General features: G+C 34.1%; 1 protein-coding gene across 17 annotated transcripts in view; it reads left to right on the top strand.

Annotated features, from left to right (window-relative positions):
* The first annotated feature begins 1802 nt into the window (after positions 1 to 1802).
* LOC149783799 (uncharacterized) overlaps positions 1803 to 20016 on the top strand; it is a 71937-nt gene continuing 53723 nt past the window's right edge. For 6 of the 17 annotated variants that reach the window (XM_089932021.1, XM_089932025.1, XM_089932023.1 and 3 more), the window contains exons 1-4: positions 1803 to 2086; positions 5037 to 5133; positions 7132 to 10692; positions 12512 to 19820. In XM_089932021.1, the coding sequence (XP_089788147.1) occupies positions 18771 to 19820 (1050 nt within the window). In that variant the 5' untranslated portion in view covers positions 1803 to 2086; positions 5037 to 5133; positions 7132 to 10692; positions 12512 to 18770. The other 11 variants (XM_089932013.1, XM_089932011.1, XM_089932014.1 and 8 more) reach the window with 11 other exon arrangements.

Genomic DNA, 20016 nt, shown 5'->3' with positions numbered 1-20016 from the left:
ATTGATCCATACATATACTATATAAGGTTTGGTTTTCGTTTAGGCCAAGGCATTATGAAAAGAGAATTTGTTTGAAACAGTCCATGCACTGGTTAATGAGGTTATAGACGTTCATGCAGAACCATTACAACCTGAGGCATCCCAGGTAACTGAGATGACCTAGTTAGTCCGCAACCAGACCAGAAGATCCCAGAGATCTTACGTTTACTGTAAGTGAATGGTTATTTCTGTATACAGTCTGTGGTTGCATTGTATTTTTCCGATATATATATATATATATATATATATATATATATATATATACAAATTCGTATTCTGCGTGTTATTTATTCATATTTATAAAATTCTGCCAAGTATTATCAAACATTCTTTTGAAGAAGCTAGTGATAGCACTTGCCGTTCTGTTTCTTGTATCGTTATAACTCTCTCTCTCTCTCTCTGGAGCTTCTCGGAATGGCCAAAACCTGGAATATTGATGGCACATTCAAATTAGTAAAGAAGCCATTTTATCAACTGCTATCTATACATGGATTTGTGAGATCCGGTGATGACTTGAAACAGATACCGCTGTGTTTTTTCATAATGTCAGGAAAGAAGAAGAGACATTAAATGGTGTGTGTGTGTGTGTGTGTACTGAGGATGAGAGAAGATTATGATAATTACTGTGATAACATAATGTGTAAAATGCATTTTAAAAAAAAATCATAGATAGTTACTGTTTAGAAGCATACTTTTGCACATCATAATTTGACACCTATACCTTGTTATGAGATGTAATTTTGATTAGTGATGTGTGTTGATTTAAAAATGCAAATACATGCTTCATATTAATTAACATTCCTCGCCCCCCGTGTTTTCCTTGCTCGCGATATGTTGGGCTATTCTGTGCACAGCTTTGAACAAATGTAATGTATAACGAATGTGCTATAGAAATGAAATACATTAATTTGGACTGTTTCTGTCAGCAGTTCAGTCGAGTAATTAAGACCCGATTTATAGATAGTTTTACAAAATTCAAAGTAACAATGCCAATAAATGGCAGGAGATAAAAAGCCAATTAACCCGAGTTTGAAAAAGATGAGTAAAGTTCAACATTTAAAAAAAGAGGCTATTTTGCGGGCGACCAGAAGTCTTTAATCATCGTAGTTTTTATGTTTCGCGAAAGGAATAAACATAACTCCATATATACGATCTTGATATTGATTGTTAGAATTACAAAGCCCCCTTTTAAGTTGTGTCTAATTTATGCTCCTGATTGGGTAAACGAATAGCATGATTGATAAATGGCGATATGCCAATTTCCTACAAACGGTAAAAGTGGTTTTCATCAGTTTGTGTAACAGCGAAAATAAAAGTACTGCCGTAATGAAAATGATCACTGTAAACGATAGATTAATTTTCTGATCAGTCTTATTACATAAATGAAGAAAAAAAAAAAAAGGAAAATATTGTCTGATATAACGGCACGCTGAATGTAATTGAAATGGATGAGAGTGATGGGATTATGGGGCATGAAATTAAATCTTAACGGTAGGCCCCTAAAGTACAATGAAGACAATGGTGTAATGCTTGTGGATTTCTATAAATGTCCGATATTTCCATTGATGTGGGGCGAAATGTCCTGGGCCGAAACGTCCATGGGGCGAAACGTCCATATACCATGTGGGGCGAAATGTCCATTGAAATGGGGAGAAATGTCCTGGGCCGAAACATCTATGGGGCGAAACGTCCATAATCCCTTAATTAGTATATAATTACTGCTCCCGGAATGAGTCTCTGTCATTAGAGAGCTTGCTATTAAAGTCAAATATCTGAAACGTTCCGGAGACAGCAAAGTACGTAACAGCGAAAAGCAATTGCTTATTTAGACCTGTCGAATCTCTTTTGGCCCAGGCTATACAGTTAGCTCCTTTGAGGAAATAGAGTCATCATTAACAGAGGGCACGAGAAGATTTTAAGACGTCCATGTCGAAATGGACCTGAAACCCGCGGACATCTGTATCTGTATATGTACGTAGCAGAGACCTAGTCCAACATGTAAGACCTAACAACATGTGCTAGTAGGACTAGCAGAGACCAAAAACTGGTAAGGCACTGGTATTTAATACAGATGATGTACGCGAGCTTGATTTTGATAAAAACAATAATCTGAAGGAAAGAAATCACACCTAATGACAAAACTACCTCAGATCACCCTGGTGACTCGTTCTGACAAAGGACCTTTTCTATCATACTATAAAAGAGACTTAATAACATTCATCATCTCTAAGACTGATGCTCCTGCAGTTGTCTCTCGCTTAGCTTGTCATGGCATTTGGTAACATTCTGCATAAAATAATGACAACATTTAAAAAGTTGAGGGAAATCTCTGTAACATTTTCTGTATGTGTGTTTGTATGTGATTTAGATTTTTAATGAAGTTTTAATTTTTGTAATCATACTACTATAACGCACGCAGTTTCTAATGATGTCTAGCAATGGGGTATGATGCCAGACATGTAGCATCATGTCCCACCCAGTCATCATTAGCTTGACACCAGGCTGATCAGTCCTAATACTAGCCTCTTAATGCTGAGTGCCAAGTGATGCAGCTGCTAGTACCATTTTTTATAAGTCTTTGGTATGACTTGGCTGGGGATCAAACATTCAAACTCTTGCATTCGAGTCTGATGCTCTAACTGTAATTTTGTAACAAAAAGGCAGAGAAAAGAACCAAGGAAGCATGCATAATCATTGTAAGTGCCATAGCTAACATTTCCTGATCACGTCATTAATTAGACAATTTCTGACAATTAATATTAAGGCAGTTAAAAAAACATTGAAAGATAATTCCACAAAATGAGAATTGAATTGGGTACATCACTGGACCTTTGTTATTTAAATTCAAATTACCTCTATACCCAAAGAGTGCTAGCTTGATGACAATAAAATACATATAATAAACATTAAAATATATTTGTAATTGTTCAGTTTTAAACCCCACTGTATGTAAAACTATCAGATTTTGTTTTCAGTGACCTAGTTCTCTTTGAGGTTCAGTGTATGTAATACTTAATTACCAGTACAGTTAGGATTGGCTTGTTCTAATCATTTGTAAACTACTTCTATAAATCTTGTTAGTGATTTTCAAATAGAATTAATTTTTTCTGGAGTTAAAGGGCAGTCTTTCAGATGCAAGTCTAAGAAAAGTTTTATCTAAAATATGGCTAGTATTATATTCGTCTTATATTCTAAACATATTTTCCGATTGTGAATTTTTTGATGGGCCATTCCGTTTATTATTCATTACCACTCAACATTTTCTTTTCTATTCTTTTCTACCAGTGCATGTCAGATTATAGCCACAAATACTAGTCAATCTAAATGACAATATTGATGAATCCAATGCTCCTGCACCTCATATATATTTATATTTGGTTATAAATATATTAGCAAATATACAGATTTAGACTTTTAATATATTGACAAGCTGAATTTTAATAATAATAATTACAGTAATGATAATAAAATAGTAATAATAATAATAATAATTATAATAATAATAATACTAATAATAACAAGAAGAAGGTATATTTTTATACAAGTGCATGAACAGATGAAATGTGCAGTATAAACGTAGAATTAATTGTCATATCTGCTAGGTAAAGAATTAATTCCATGCATATGAAATATACATACGTGCATTTGAGCCCAACAATTAGATGTACTGGATTAGCAGCTATCCATTTTCAGTCTGGTCATAAACTGTCCTAATTTGAGCTGCCTTGACATTTAAATTTTTTTAAATTTTTGCTAAACATTAGAGTGTAAAAACTTTTTACATCCCTTACAAAAAGTTAAAAACAGTATTGTGCTTTTTTCTTTCTTTTGTGAACTTCATCTTTTCTGATTTTGAACAACATAAAAGGGCATAGAAAGCCACCATGCCATTGTGAACTCTGACTATGGAAAAAATTGTAGACAAGTCCAGCGACCACACTTTGTATATTCAACCCATCTCACAATAACTGACTTTGTAAATTCTCTTATTTCTAGAGGTGATAATTGTTTATAAATGCTGCAGAAGTCTTTATCATGAAAACATTTGATGTTTTCTTCAGTCAGGGTTTCATCATCATTATCATTATCAAAAACAATTTCAGCATCACCAAAATTCACCTCTCTGTGGTTTAATCCACTAGCTGTAACAGACAATGCTGGGAGTGGTGGATCAACTATAGTGTCACTAACACTGAACTATAACCATAGATATGAAAATATATCCAATTCCAGTTCCATTATTCCTAAACACTGCCAATACAAATAATAAGTTATACATTATGATGAATAAATTATATTTTAAAGAAATGGCTTTGCCATGTTATGTGTTGGTGACCTAATAAATAGTGAAGTGAGACTATTATTTTCAACTATTTTGAATCAACTGTTTTGAGGCTACATTAGTTGGCAATGAATAGCAATGCATTTATCCACTTTCTTAAAAATTTTATTAGTGTTTTCTGTTAGTGAGATATGTATCATTGGATGGACCAACAGGTTGTTGTTGGCCTTATTTTATTATATTCTGACTTCAGGATTTGTTTTTGTTGATTTGTAGAGGTGGGTACATCATATTATTTTTTCAAAAAAAAATTTGCAGAGAAAAGTGATGGTGAGTATGATGGGACTACTTCAGAATTAAATGGTCATACCAAAATGCTGGTAAACTGATATGAGCATGTCTTTTTCTTAGTTATTGGTAACATCCTGTTCTGGAATTACAGAATAGAAATTTAAACAAAAATTGGATAAATTGAGAATGATAATTAAGATCATTGCTCATGCTATAGCCCAAGATGGCAATGGCAGTGTTTAGCTAGCACAGCTAAATTTTAGTCTGCAGCCATTGTCTCTGGTTTTAAAACTATGTACAGACAGTCGAGAAAGGTATTGACAAGGTACATGTATCAAACTACTACATGTAGATAATTATTGATGTCATTACTGCATAATACTATTTTACTCTATCCTGTCTACTCATATTATTTTCTTTCCAGTGCCAGTTCTTGTTCTGGTGATCGATGGGTGACTGTGATTAGATTGTATATGTGAAAGTTAACTTTTAAAACATCAGACAGAGGTAATGTTACAAAGGTCAGTCATATACGAGTGATTCCTTTTATAATGGTTGTTGGAAGTGGGCACAACTGTTCAGATCCTTCCATGGCAAATGGGTCTACAGGTAGCTTGAAATTGTAGGCTTCCAGTGGGGAAAAATAAATCAGTGTTGAAAAAATAGAAATAATAGATAAGACAGACAAAACAGATATTATTGAAAGTACCTGTATCGCTAAGTGTGAAGTTAAATTGGAAAGACAAAATTACATAATCTATTTGCAGAAAGTAGAGATGAGCTGGAGGATATTAAGTTGGTTTCTCTTCTGAAGGGAATGATCTGAAAAACAGAATGAATGTCAAAACAGACTCATTGAAAACTGTTAGTGAGCTGAAGAGAAACAGGCCTGTTTTCGAGGCCTCCCCCCCAGAAAAAAGATATCATAATAAAGCATGTAGAGGAAAACCAAATCTCAGTAGAAGAAATACAAAAGAAACTTTTTTAAAAAAAAAACCTGCTGAAATAAAAACTCAAGGTAGAAAGATGAAATCATAGCTCTGCTGGTCATAGACATGAATACCTTATGGGATGATCTGATATCCGTAATCCATCTGGCTGTTAGAAAGGATTGCCAAGAAACTTTTTATACACATTAATCCTATGGTCTAATGGGTCCTTAATCTCATCAATGACATGCTGTTTCTCAAACATCCTGTATGGCCACCACTGCAGCCATCTTGGAAAATCTTATTATTACTATCCATCCTGAATGGACGGTGGTATCAATATGGGAGTTTCACTAAAAGACTTGTGAATTGTATGAATATGGGATTTTAACAAAAAGACTTCTGATTATGTCTAGTTGATCCTACATGAAAATTGTTCCAGTTTAAAGTCCAATATGACCAAAACAGTGTATGTCTTGAAAATATTTTTAGTTCTACTACATGAATGATCCTATTAACATGAGTTTTCTTTAAAAGACTTATGATGTCTGTTTGGGTCTAAATGAAATTGGTGCTGACCCGACAGCCAGTATGGTCACCACACAGAGGCTATCTTAAAAATATTATCACTCCTTTTTGAATGGATGGTTGTATCAATACCAGGATTTCACTAAATGACTTCTTCAGATGTCAAGATGGTTGTAAATGAAAATTATAACTATCTGATTTCCAATATGGCCACCACATCAGTCATCTTAAAAATGTTTAAATTACTTCTTCTGAGCAAAATGTCATATCCAGATAATTATATAGTTATCTCTACTTCTCCCAAATTGATGTCGATATCAACATGGAGTTTCAGCGATGGACTTGTTTTGATACTTCATTGGTCCAAATGAAAATACTGGCAGTAGTACATCCAATATGTCTGTCACAGCAACTGTCCTAAAAATCCTGAATGGATGATCATTATGACATTGGGTTTTCACCAAAACACTTCTAATATGTCCGTTTTGTCAGAAATGAAGATGGTGTCAAGCTGACAATAAGTGTTGCTGAATTTGTGAAATGTATTCCTTTAGACTCTGAATGTGTTGAAACACATGCTTTGTACATGATCATAAACTACCAAACTATGAACATAGATCCAAATCAATCATAGTTAAATTTGCCTATCTTGAAGATAGGGGAACAGTGCTGAGCATGGCCAGCAAACTGGGGGAAGGTGTTGTAATGGAGGAAATTTTGAACATAGGAAAGATATATCTAAGGATTATGAGTCGGGCTTATAACCAAATAAAACAGTTAAGAACAGTGTGATTTCCATGCACTTGGTCAACTCTTTGGTGTGATTGTTTTAGAAATGAGCAAGAAGCAGGAAATTGCTTGTCTTAGATACGATCCTGGTTGTGGTAATTGTTTTGGAAAAAATAAATAGTTTAGGTTTCTTTTCCAAGTTGGCAAAGTAAAATGCAAAGTTGTCAACCATAAAAACTATTCAATATATTTAGAAGAAGGGTTAGATATATTTGATGGAGAGTTAGGTCTTATAAATGGAACTCTTTAAGTATATTTTCTTTTTCTTTACAGATTCCTAGCAGTTTACCTCATGACTTTCATCTTTTTTCCAGGCAAAAGTAGCACAGGTAATTATAATTTCTGATTAGCTAATTGTTACATTACTATTTATAAACTATTACAATTAGCTGATGGTTGTTTGAGAGCCAGTTGTACTTATTGGGTATTTGTTATTTTATAAGCAGTTTTTGCTTGCCTTCATTTTCCACTTGCTATCTTCCTCTTGATATGATTGTTTGCCTGCTAACATGTATTGGAGCATGGAATTGAGTTTTTGCTGTAGTCCAAATGCTCCTCTTGGTTAAGTATTCGCCATCTAGTTTTCATAACAGTTTGGATAGTGAATCCCGTTTTTCTATGCATTATAGTGTAAACTTAAAATATACATTTATAAATGTTGTAGGCTGCATTGAAAAAAAAATGCAGGTATTTTTTGTCAATTCTCATTGTAAACATTGCACAAAATTTAGATTTATTATGAATAATAAGTCAAACATACACCATTGCCATAAATAGATAGTCTCTCTTAAAGAGGTTCTATATGGAGTTACTTCTCTTCATTTTAGTAGTCTGTTGAGACTTATTCAAAATTGCAGGTTGATATGTACATTTATAGGGCTTCTGTATGGAGTTATTTCCCTTACTTAAGAGCTTTATGAAGTGTGATTGCAGTGTTATGCATTTGGTTAATAGTTTCCTGCCTTATTATTGTTTGCTTATTTTTTTTTTTTTTTTTTGTGTTTTTAGTTTAATGTCTGCTTGTAGCAAACACAATATCATGATGATGATTATGATTTATATATATATATATATATATATATATATATATATATATATATATATATATATATATATATTGAGTTCTTTGGTTTGATATTGATAATTTTTTATTGCTTCAGCATGATTCAATATGATTTTCATTCAACTGTTGCTTACATGTTGGTAGCTATTGCTTTGCTTGAAATGACACTGAATTTGTTATTGTGGTTTTCATTTGTAGAAGAGTGGCCAGTAATATGTATACTGATTCATTCTTTTTGTCTTCTGTAGCAATATCAGTTGGTGAAGTATTTAAAGCGTTGTGCAGCTAGTTGAATTGGTTGCTTGAAAAGATAAATCTTTAACATTATGGCATTTATCATAGCTTACTACAATACTTTTAAGTCTTGTTTGTACTGTTGAATATTGAGGTAGGATCATAATACAACTGGACAAGCTTGTTTTACATTTGTTATCCTTTTTGCCAAATGAATAATTGCATTGAAATTATTTTTACAAATAAATTAGTGTATCAGGTTTGGCCAATGTGGCTATGTGAGAAAGGTTGCCAGGAGCTTGTTGTGGGATGATGTATTTTTTCGTTGTTGTCCAGGTTCTTCCTCAACCACTTATACTGACCGCCATGTATAGCTTATCTTGTGCTGAAAAATGGTGTTAAATCCTACAGCAACAACAGCAACAACAAATAAATTAAGTTGTTGTTACTGTTGGGTTTTAATGTCATTTTTCAGCATACGATAGGCCATACAATACAGCCATTAGAACTGGTGGAGGAAAACCCAGGAAACCCTGGGAAGAATCACTGACCCATGGGAAGGTATTGCCAAACTTCTTGAAACACTTTAGCCAATCAGAATACCTTAGGAGAACCACTACCTCACAAAACCAACCCTTATGGGTACTACTTTTAACTAAAGAGTGCTAAAGTTGTCTGCCGACCTAGGTGGAGGTTGGGCAGAATGATCTCCCCATAAGTGAAGGATTGGCAATGAAAACCAAGAACCTGTCAGTTTCTACTTCTGCTAGTGTGAAGCAGCATGCTTTCTCTCAAGAGAGACCTCGCAAAGCCATTTTCAACTTGGAAGAACAACATTCTCATTTGGAGGAGTCCTTTCACCTAAAAGGAAAGTATACTCTATCTCTATTTACAAATTTCTCTCTTTGTTACGTTGACAAAGTTCTGCCTTTTCAATCTGCTAATACTTTGTCGCTTTCTCTCTTTGTTACTGGTAAGGGCAGCACAGACTATCTCATCCTGGATTAAGTGGGTTATTCGTTCTGCATATCAAGAAATTTCAGCTCATAAGATTAGGCTAGTTGAAACCAGAATAGCAATCAACTGGAACTGTTGCCTAACTGACACCATTCAGGCCGTGGTCTGGATATCGGAATCTACATTGTCTAGCTTTTATGTATGGGGTGTGTCATCCAAAAGGGCCCAATTTGATCAAGTGGGACCTATATACACAGGTCAACAGGTCACCCATCCATGTCAATAAATAGCTTCTTAAGACACAGCTTCATTGCTGGATTTGTGTGTGGGAGGGGGGATTTTTCCCTAATTGAAACCGCCTACAATTGCTTTGATGTATATCACCAGTCTGAAAATGAACTTTGTAGTAATTGTTAATGACATAGCACCTTAGAATTTTGTAATATGTGTGTGTGTGTGATTTGGATTTTTAACGAAGCTTTAAAAAAATTTCAGTCATATTGCTATGATATCTGCATTGTGACAGTTTATAGTAATGTCTAGCACTGGGACATCATGCCGTAGCCATGTAGCATGATGTCCCACCCATTCACATTATCCTGACACCAGGATGAACAGTCCTAACACTAACCTCTTAATGCTGAGTGCCAAGCGAGGCAGCTGTTAGTACCATTTTTTATAAGTCTTTGGTATGACTCACCCGGGGATCGAACCCATGGCTGTGTGCATCCAAGGCAGATGCTCTAGCCACTAGGCCACCAGAGTGGTTGAGTTTTGTAATAGGTGTGTTTAGAAATATAAAAAAACACTTATCTCTAATGATTTATCATGTGAATTTCTCTAAACATATAAAAGCACTGTTGATGTAACAAAACATAAACACCCATTAGTGTTTGTCTTATGTTGTTTTCATGGCAATAACTGGAGATTCTTTATCTCGGGCAAATAACTAAGTTCATACAGATAAGCATTCTGAAATCATTGAGGTGTATAAGTAAATAAATAGTTACTACACCACTCTCATTTCCACGACAAAACTTGTATGAATATCTATCTCTCTATCTATCTATCTATCTATCTATCTATCTATCTATCTATCCCTGTTACTTGACCCTTGGGGCATAGATATTGATGGTGGGTTGGACAAAGATGAGGTGGTTGGGATATGTATTTTAAAAACATTCTGTAGTCAAACTTGTCATTAGAAGCCACTAAAGTGGTGTGAGACAAGTGTATTCAGAAGATAGGTGGAATTTCAATAGAAGTTCATTTCTTAGCTATCTCCATTTATAGGACTTTGCAAATTGACTGTTTAAAACAGGTAATTGCTTAACAGAGGTGACCATGAAGCCGATTAGACTGTGGTTAGCATATCAGGTTTTTAATTTCTTCTTTTTGCTTCTTTCTTTCAGATGATATATGGTTACCTTTCTTGAATGGAATTCATTTTCTGCACCATAGGGTTAGAGACAACTTGAAAAGATTGTACCCTGACAAATATTCTGCTGTGTGAAAAGAGTATACAGCATATCAACACCAAATTTCCATTGGCAAATGCATGGTTATATGAGATAAGTCAGGTATTGTGGTCATCTTTTGTGGATTTAAAAAAAAATAAATGTCACTTGCTGATGATAAGTCAGCTCCTACCCATCAGTATACTGTATGTACATGCATGAATTAAATTAAACATTATTTTAACAGGCATTCCTAACCATTATTAAGGATTATTTTTTTAATACCTTTAAGGTATTGATGACAGAAAGGAGAAAGACCAAAGAAATATACAACAATTTCAACTTTTTAAATTAGAACTGAACTTTTTGTTATAATAAAGTGTACAGAAGTAGCGATTGATTGAACAAAGCCAGTAAAAGTGACTCCTATTTCTGTCAGAATAGGGTGAATTGGTGGGAAAATAGGCAGAAGTTACTTTTAGGTTGAAACATTTAATACCAAGATAAATTTGTCAAGAACCTGCATTTCATTTGATTTTCATTTCTCCAACAAATTCAAGGCACAGGCAGAACAGGATCAATATTGTTGTTCTACTGATTATTCCTAACAATCTGCATTGATTCAGATTGGATGGAACAGTATGAGACAGAAGATATGGGTCTGTGCAAATTGCAATTAGGCACTGCCTTATGAGGTAAAAAGTAATGTTTCATTTTACACCCATTAAATTTTGCAAAATCTAAGTATGTTATCAGCAAGTTCATTACTTTCCTTTTGTTTTGCAAAATCTAAGTATGTTATCAGCAAGTTCATTACTTTCCTTTTGTTGTCTTTTTAAATATAATATTGCCAAATGAACAGATTTGGTGCCAGTATTCCTGTTGGAGTAAACTGCTGCAGAACAATAAATGACTTATCCCAATCACACTTAATTCACACAATAATTAGTGGCCCTTGGTCCACTTTACTGATCAATGAGAGCTCACCTTAATCTGCATCGGTTTGAATCCCAGTGTCAGCAGCCGAGGGTATATTAGAAAGCTCGCATGTTTTAAACCACGAATCGGTTCATTCAGGATTATGATAGCCCTTTCACCCCTAAACCATACCATGATTATTATAACCCTTTCACACCTAAACCATACCATGATTATAGAAGCCCTTTCACACCTAAACCATACTATGATTATGATGGCCATTTCACACCTAAACCATGATTATTATAGCCCTTTCACACCTAAACCATACCATGATTATGGAAGCCCTTTCACACCTAAACCATACCATGATTATGATAGCCCTTTCACACCTAAACCATACCATGATTATGATAGCCCTTTCACACCTAAACCATACCATGATTATTATAGCGATTTTGCACCTTAACCATACCAACCATACCATGATTATGAAAGCCCTTTCACACCAAAACTTTACCATGATTATGATAGCCCTTTCACACCTAAACCATACCATGATTATGATAGCCCTTTCACACCTAAACCATACCATGATTATGATAGCCCTTTCACACCTAAACCATACCATAATTATTATAGCCATTTCGCACCTAAACTGTACCATGATTATTATAGCCATTTTGCACCTTAACCATACCAACCATACCATGATTATGAAAGCCCTTTCACACCAAAACTTTACCATGATTATGATAGCTCTTTCACACCTAAACCATACCATGATTATGATAGCCCTTTCACACCTAAACCGTACCATGATTATGATAGCCATTTCACACCTAATCCACAACATAATTACAATAGTCCTGTCACATTTAATTCACGCCATAATTAGAATAACTCCTCACTTCATGCAGAACACAATGAAATATAATACACATGCAGACAGTATATTTTATGTGAGATTACTACACCCTCTTTAAAAAATATGATTAATTTATGTTAATTGTATTTTTTACAGATATGGTCACCATTTATCAATGACTTCTGCCTTTGATTACATTTCTGAGGTGCAGGTGCTGTTAGTTGCTGTTTAGTCCTGTTTATATTCTAGTGTGTGCAGTCTCTATTTTGCCTTCCAGGGAGAATTGAGGCCATGGTGGAGAAAATACAAAATAACCCTCTGCTTAGATATTGAATCTTGAATCTTATTAGAGGAAGGAGCCGCCATATTACAGAAAAGACATGTGCACATTCAAAGGACATAGAAATATGTTCTTCACCAAATGACATCAGTTTTATACAGATTTTTATGATATGGAGGCAGAATTGGTTTCGATCCAGACAATCAGAAACACAGAATGACACTGGGAAATATGTATTTGCCAGTTGGAATGAGCTCAGACTAAGGTTTGAAGGAAAAAGATCACTGCATCAAGATGTCTGGTATGATTCACCTCATGGGTTCAAACAGCACAGCAACATTCAAACTACTTGACCAGATGCCAACCCTCTAATATGGTTGAATTGCAGGTTTTAAATATAACATTCAAAGCTAATAAGATTTAAAGGAAGAGGTAGATGCCAGTCTTGAGTCAGACAGTTTTGTCTTCAGAGGATCAGCATAAGGCTCATAGGTAGAAAGCTAGAAAGTGCTAAAGACACAAAGAAACTCTTAACTAAATGCTTGGATTTGTTAGAGATATTCCATTTGCCATAATGAAGAGAATGCATTGACATTTTGGAAGATGTTTTATCAGGTTGCAAAATCCCAGTATGTTTTAAAAGTGTTACATAAAATAATAAATGAATCATATTTAGTTTGTTCCTAACTAATAATTTGTTTACGTTTGTGAATAAAAAAGAGTAACTTTTGATTATGTATTGGTCTGCTAAGAACAAAATACCAGACATAATCCTAATAATGGACCCTTCCAGCTATGTTTAAAGTGTGCATGTATTGTAAGCTTATATGACCAAAAATGACAAAGGCCTTTAGCGAGTGGAAATTCATTATTTAAATTAACAAGGGAATGAGTTTTCATTAACCATGGGTCTGTACATAATTATATCTGTTTATCTGTAAACATCACTATTTGGATATAATTCAGTGGGAATGGAATTATTAAATTTTAATTTGCTCCATTTATCCAGTAATCTGGATTCCAGATATCCAATCAAAATTGGGAACCAATGTGTAAAATTACTATAAAACTTGCTTTGATGATCCAGAACAAAATGTTGAAAATAAGAAAATTCAAATAACCATCATGTATACATTCAGCTGGATAACACAGATTCAACCTTTACAAATTTGGAGCTGTGTATATTTTTCAATCTCTAATTGGTCAAATTGTAGTGGCACATTAAAGTTATATATTGTAATCAGTGATCATATAGCCGAGAGGGATGGTGTTAATAATTAAACATACTGGAATCAAATATTCCACATTTTTCACATAACATGTGGTCAATAAATTGCTTCATTATGTATCTTTGTTGTTTACAAGTTTTATGTAACAGTCACAGAGTGTTGATGGTTGTAAAATTGACGTTGATTGGTTTAAACTTTGAACAGTATAGGGCTTCATGTCAAAATAAAATGCAACACCAATTACCATTTGAATATAAGCTTTAACAGTTTCAAAATATGACTTTTCAAAATGACTGCCTTTCGTTAGTTTGCCATAATGCATTTAGATGTGAGGTACCATTTTGTAGTTGTTGTACTTTTTATGTTGGTATGGTGATACCATAAAGCAAGTGTAGATGTGTAGATATACTGGCCAACATAATAAAGTTTTGCCAGCACAAATAACATCCCCCAAAAATATCATTCAAGATATTGGCCAGCATATTACAGTATATATTTGGCTCATCCTAATATCTTGGCAGGGAATTGCAGACATAAAAATACAAGGACAACTGGTTATAAATACCTGCTGACTCAGCAGACTGAACCCCACTCTCACCATGCCAAATGTCAAAATGTCAACGATACCATATTCATGCAGTTCTCAGACAACTGTTACAAATATACATGTACATCTAGCAATTACATGTACAATACATGTATAAGGTATGATGATATGGATATTTTCTTATGAAATTGTAAGTAAATAATTAAAATTTGTGAAGAGACAGAACCAGGGAAGGCAATTTTAAAGTGGGTTACTCGTGAATAGATTGAATTTAGAATTTTCTTGTCATTTTAATATGAAATCTGTGAAACTGAACTACCCTGGCATATATGTTTTAAAAACTGCCTTCCCTTGGTACCATGTATGTTTACATGGAACAGCCCAGAGGAAAATAACTTGAATCAAATGCTAAATAGTGGGTGGACTTTAAGAAAAAAGATAAAGGAAAGAAAGTTAATGACCTACATTTAGTATAATGGACTTATTACATTGTTCATATTATCATTAAATGATGACGTGACACACCATTAGCTGATTAGGAAAAAAATGACACCACTTTAAATTCAATTACTACCAGTGCCAATTTACCTAGTAACTTGATAAAATGACTCAGTCGTCAATATCAGATATAATCTTTGACAAAGTAAGCACATGTATGTTATAAGGTTCCCTTCATACCTTTTTAGTTAAAATGTTTTTCATGAGAAGTTGTAGCTAATTGACTTAATTTCCATCTTGGGGGTGGGGGTCTGGGCAGCAGAGTGGTCTAAGGCACTTGCCTTTACACATCACTCATACATCTCACTTCAGTCCACGTGAATTCGGATCTGAGCTTTTCCGATATGGTTATGTGAGAAAGCTTGCAAGTAGCTTGCTGTTGATTGGTGGTTCTTTCCTGTGTCTTCCAGTGTTCTTTCTCCTTAACATATCCTGGCCACAATGTATAATCTATAATGTGCTAAAATAAGAATAATATTAAGAATAAGAATTATTTATTTCCAGCTACATCTAAATTAAAATATAGTTATAAAGTAAAGACAATGCAAACATAAAAGATTTTATATATATATATATATTATGTACTAGTATACAGATAAATCTAGAATAATGGACTGCATCATTAAGAATGAAATTAAGCGGCACATTTAAAGAGTAATTTGTTCCATCTACTAATAAGAATTTAAATGAATGTCATAGTTTCAAAGACATTTCAATATACAGTTCTTACTGTTAGATATTCTTGTCATCATTGAGAATACATACTTTCTCATTACTTCATCAAAACACAATTCATTTTAATTTACAAACATGTTGGAGGCACTGTTCCATCTAGGAAGGCCTAATATAAAACGAAGACTATTACTATAACCAATAACTAGTTTTCTTTTGATACAGTCACTAAATTTTGTCTACAGAAGAGCACAATACATTGTGCAGCAATAAGATTTGAATAATATAATTTTGATATTCAGTGAACAATTCTTAAATTTACGTAGAATCATGTTCGTTGTGTTATGGCATTGAACCCCATAAAACCAAACCAATACAACATGTGTGATTTATTTCCTCTACAAAGATTGCTTGATTGAAGAAGGAAAAGAAACAAGAAATAGAAAAACAAGAACAAAGAAATGAATAAATGCTATAAATAGTTTGCTTTCTTTTATATTGAGGATAAAATTATAGTGAATTAGCAAGGCAATTAGTCAGTTCCGTTGGCCCAGTATTTGTTTTATGTCACCCATTGTGGGGCATTCATCAATCCAGAATCATGAGTTACCAGTATAGGGTCCACATTTCCCATCTGATTTTGATCAAACATGGATTATTTGTTTGTATCATTATGATCTTGGAGAGTTTATATAATGAACAAGATCAATCCGTGCAAATGAGGTGATCGTGCATCTGTTTGACTGAGACTCTTACCATACTGGAGGCTGTATTTCTGATCTGCTTTTAGAAAGTTGTCTTGGAATATATGCTCAAATTATTAAGATCTTGGGTGAGCTTGGTAGTGAGCAAGATTTATATGTAATATTGAGGTAATATTCTGTGCATGCTTGTTATTGCTCTTTAGGCTGTATTCTTGATCCACTCTATCAATGCAGTTGTCTTATTAACACAGTGGAAGCCATATTTTGTTATCCAAATTTAATTAAACTTGGAATATAATGCTACTGTATGATCAAAATCATTGACAGTTTTGATAATGAGTGAGAGCCATGCATATCATGAGGTCATCATTTGATTGGATGAGCTGATTACCACTGAAGGCCACAATTCTACTAGCGGCTTTCTCAGATACCAAACTGGCTGAGCCTGAGACTGTAATCCGCACTGACACAGGTAAAATGGCATAAGATAATGAAGATTACACAGCATATATTAAACATCCACATTACATAATGAAGTTTGCAAAACATATTGTTATCTTGTTACAACACATTATAGTAAAAAATGCACATGAAAAACAAACATATGTACAGTATATACAATATAAAAAAACAATTCATCATTCTTACCATATAATGTGATGCATGTTATAAAACAGTAAATTATCAAGGAAATGAACATCATATATTTGCAACTGTACAATATATACAAGTATATGAATTTACTAAAACATGCACAACATGTAAGAAGCAATATAATGCATATAACAAATACACATTATATTGTATAATAATGCAGTTTCAACATTTGTTTTCAAAACTGACAAATGAAGATGGACCTGGTGTGCCATAATTGAGTGATAGCTGCGTATTTTAAAGATTTGCATTCCAAAAGTATATATATATATATATATATATATATATATATATATATATATATATATATATATACATATTGGTATATAGTTTAGAACAATGATAATTTTTGTCACTGCAGAGTGGACTGTGTGGTGCCTATACATAATTTAACATCGTAGACTAAGTCTAAGTAAAATTACTTAAAATTGGTAGCTGATATATGTATCACGGGGCCTTAGGTCAACACATTATTGAAGAAAAAGAACTTTTCAGAAAGTTAAACAAATTTGAAATTATACAATAGTGCATTTAGATGATTGCAAGTCTCTCTCTCAGGGACCATATTATGGCTTCAACAAATAATATGAGAAAGCCATTTCCTTTCAGTCAATTAATTAAGCTATAGTGTGTGTGTGGGATAAAGTGAAACTGATATCTTGCCATGATCCTAACAAAGCTCTGTATATCATGCAAATGTGAAATATTGGTTGGTAAATAAATAAAGCAGTTGCTTTTACCGCTCTCTGCCATGTCACTTCTGTTAGCATGGTTTGTGTTTCCGACTCAGCCAAATGTGGGTGTGTGAGAAAGATGCCAATGGGTTGAGGGTTCTTACCGAGGTTATTCGCTGGAAATTTACCGAAATACGCACAGGCGTGCTGACTGCACGCAGACCAGAATGACACAAAAGTTCGTGTTTTGTTAAAACATTAGTCTCAAAGAAGTTCTTTTGTCACTTTAGTAATACCCCTTTTCGTGTTCATTATTTGCTTTCGCCCTCTACACCGCTTTGCATATCAGGAAATATATGACTGTCCGTTGGTCTATATACAGCATAGGTTTGGTTCATAATCGCTAGAACAGACCACTTCCTTGGAATTGTTACAGGGAGAAAGTAATGTTGAATCAAGAGATCAGCTTATAAGCTTATATTTTCCTTGAAGAAACAAAATTCTCATGGATCTGTCTACATTTTTGTAATTACACTCATACCTGCTTCGAATAAATCATAAAATATCTCGCCTAACTACTTTGACATTACAAATAATTAGTATATATATCATAGCACAATAAAATATATATTATTATCGTCTATTTGTCTATTTTTTGTCCGGTATTTTCGTGTTATTCCGGAACTTTAAGTTTGTTCCGGGTATTTTCAGTAAATAGTTGAATAGTAAATAGTTGAACCAGGCTATCTTCCATCGTGAATGACGATTATGATAAGGGAATACTGGTATAAACAAATACATGTATGTCAATGCGAAACATTCGAGCAACACAATTTCCAAGGTCAAGTGTACTTCATCCGTAATTTCTGTCTTTTTATATATGTTACATGTGACGAGGTGATTGCCAACTTCGTTAAACATCAGTAACTGGTATGCTTTTAACGTCTGGAAGTATTGATACTTATCGTACTTTGATCCATATGACGGTTTTTAAACAGAAAAGCATCGTATGTTGGATTAAAGGCAAAGCTAAGGAGCATTCCTTGCACTCGTGACTCTCAATGAAACTGAAAGTACTTTCTACGACATGCGGCGCTGATTAGAATATCGAATTTGTCAATTTATATTGGTCGAACAAAACGAAAGTACCCTCTAAAATGTCGGCGAGTAAACATCAATGCAGCATTTGCATTGATAGTTTTAAGGATCCTAAGCTCATATCCTGCCACCATAGCTTTTGTCGCAAGTGTCTAGAGGATTACGTAAGGACTAACCTTCGGAATGGCCAGTTTAACTGCCCTCTTTGTAGGGAGAGTGTGACGTTACCAAACGGAGGTGTGTCAGCTTTCAAAGCAAACTTTTACATTGATGCTAACCCCGGTGAAAAAATTGCTAAAAATGACTCAGGTGAGAAATTTGTTTGTGATCTTTGTGGTCCGAAATACGCTGCATGCAGTAGATGCTTGGATTGTGCGGAGAATTTGTGCCAGTCATGCTGTTATAGCCACGAAAAATCGAAAGCTAGTAGGCATCACAAAATACGGGATTTGGAAACACTAGATCCTAAAATTAAAGGCAAAATTCGACAACGTACATTTTGTAATCAACATGAAGATGAGGAAATCAAGCTTTTTTGTCAAGACTGTTCTGTGCTTATTTGTTTCATGTGCAAAGTTGTTGCGCATGAAAATCATGCCACAATACCTGTAGCTGATGCTGCAGAAAAAATGAGAAAGACCATACAGACCAAAGTGGATGAATGCTCAAAGAAGCTGATAGGAATCAATGCTTCTCGTGCAATCGGATATAAGCTTGATAGTAACATTAATGATGCTGAGCGGAAGGAATTACAAGCAGTTGATGTTCAGCGTTCACAACTGAACGAAGTACTTGATCAAGAAGTGGCAAAAATGAAAGCCAAAATAAAAAGTGTTTACAACAACCTTAGGCAGCAAAATGTAGTTTTCAAAAGAGATGTACAACATGAATTAAAAACGTGTTCTAATGCTAAGGAGAATGCAGATCAGGGAACAGACGTCGAGATAATAAAGGAAGGCAATAATGTTAAGCAAATAATTGCTACAGCTATATCAAAGACTAATCAGACACCTAAAGCACGTATAAACAACAAGCTGTTCTCGCCTGCTGAAATCAAGCCAAGCGAACTGATTGACTTGATGGGCACAATGCAAGATTCTATAGACTCCGTGAGTATATGTTCTTGTAAATATCAGCTACAATGTTTTCTATAATCTAACTCTTGTATTCTTATTAAGTAGATATTACATGTTTATAGTACCATTGGCAATAATAAGATACATTTTTCCTTTCATTATGTTCCTGCATATGCCATTGTTTTCTTCAAATTCCCTGATGAACTTTGTCATACTAACAGTGTGTTAA

This window comes from Sinohyriopsis cumingii, chromosome 14 (genome assembly GCF_028554795.1).
Source record: "Sinohyriopsis cumingii isolate HCF-2022 chromosome 14, ASM2855479v2, whole genome shotgun sequence".
Taxonomy (NCBI): domain Eukaryota; kingdom Metazoa; phylum Mollusca; class Bivalvia; order Unionida; family Unionidae; genus Sinohyriopsis; species Sinohyriopsis cumingii.
Note: the sequence above shows the minus strand (reverse complement) of the source record. Positions and strands in the feature narration are given on the sequence as shown.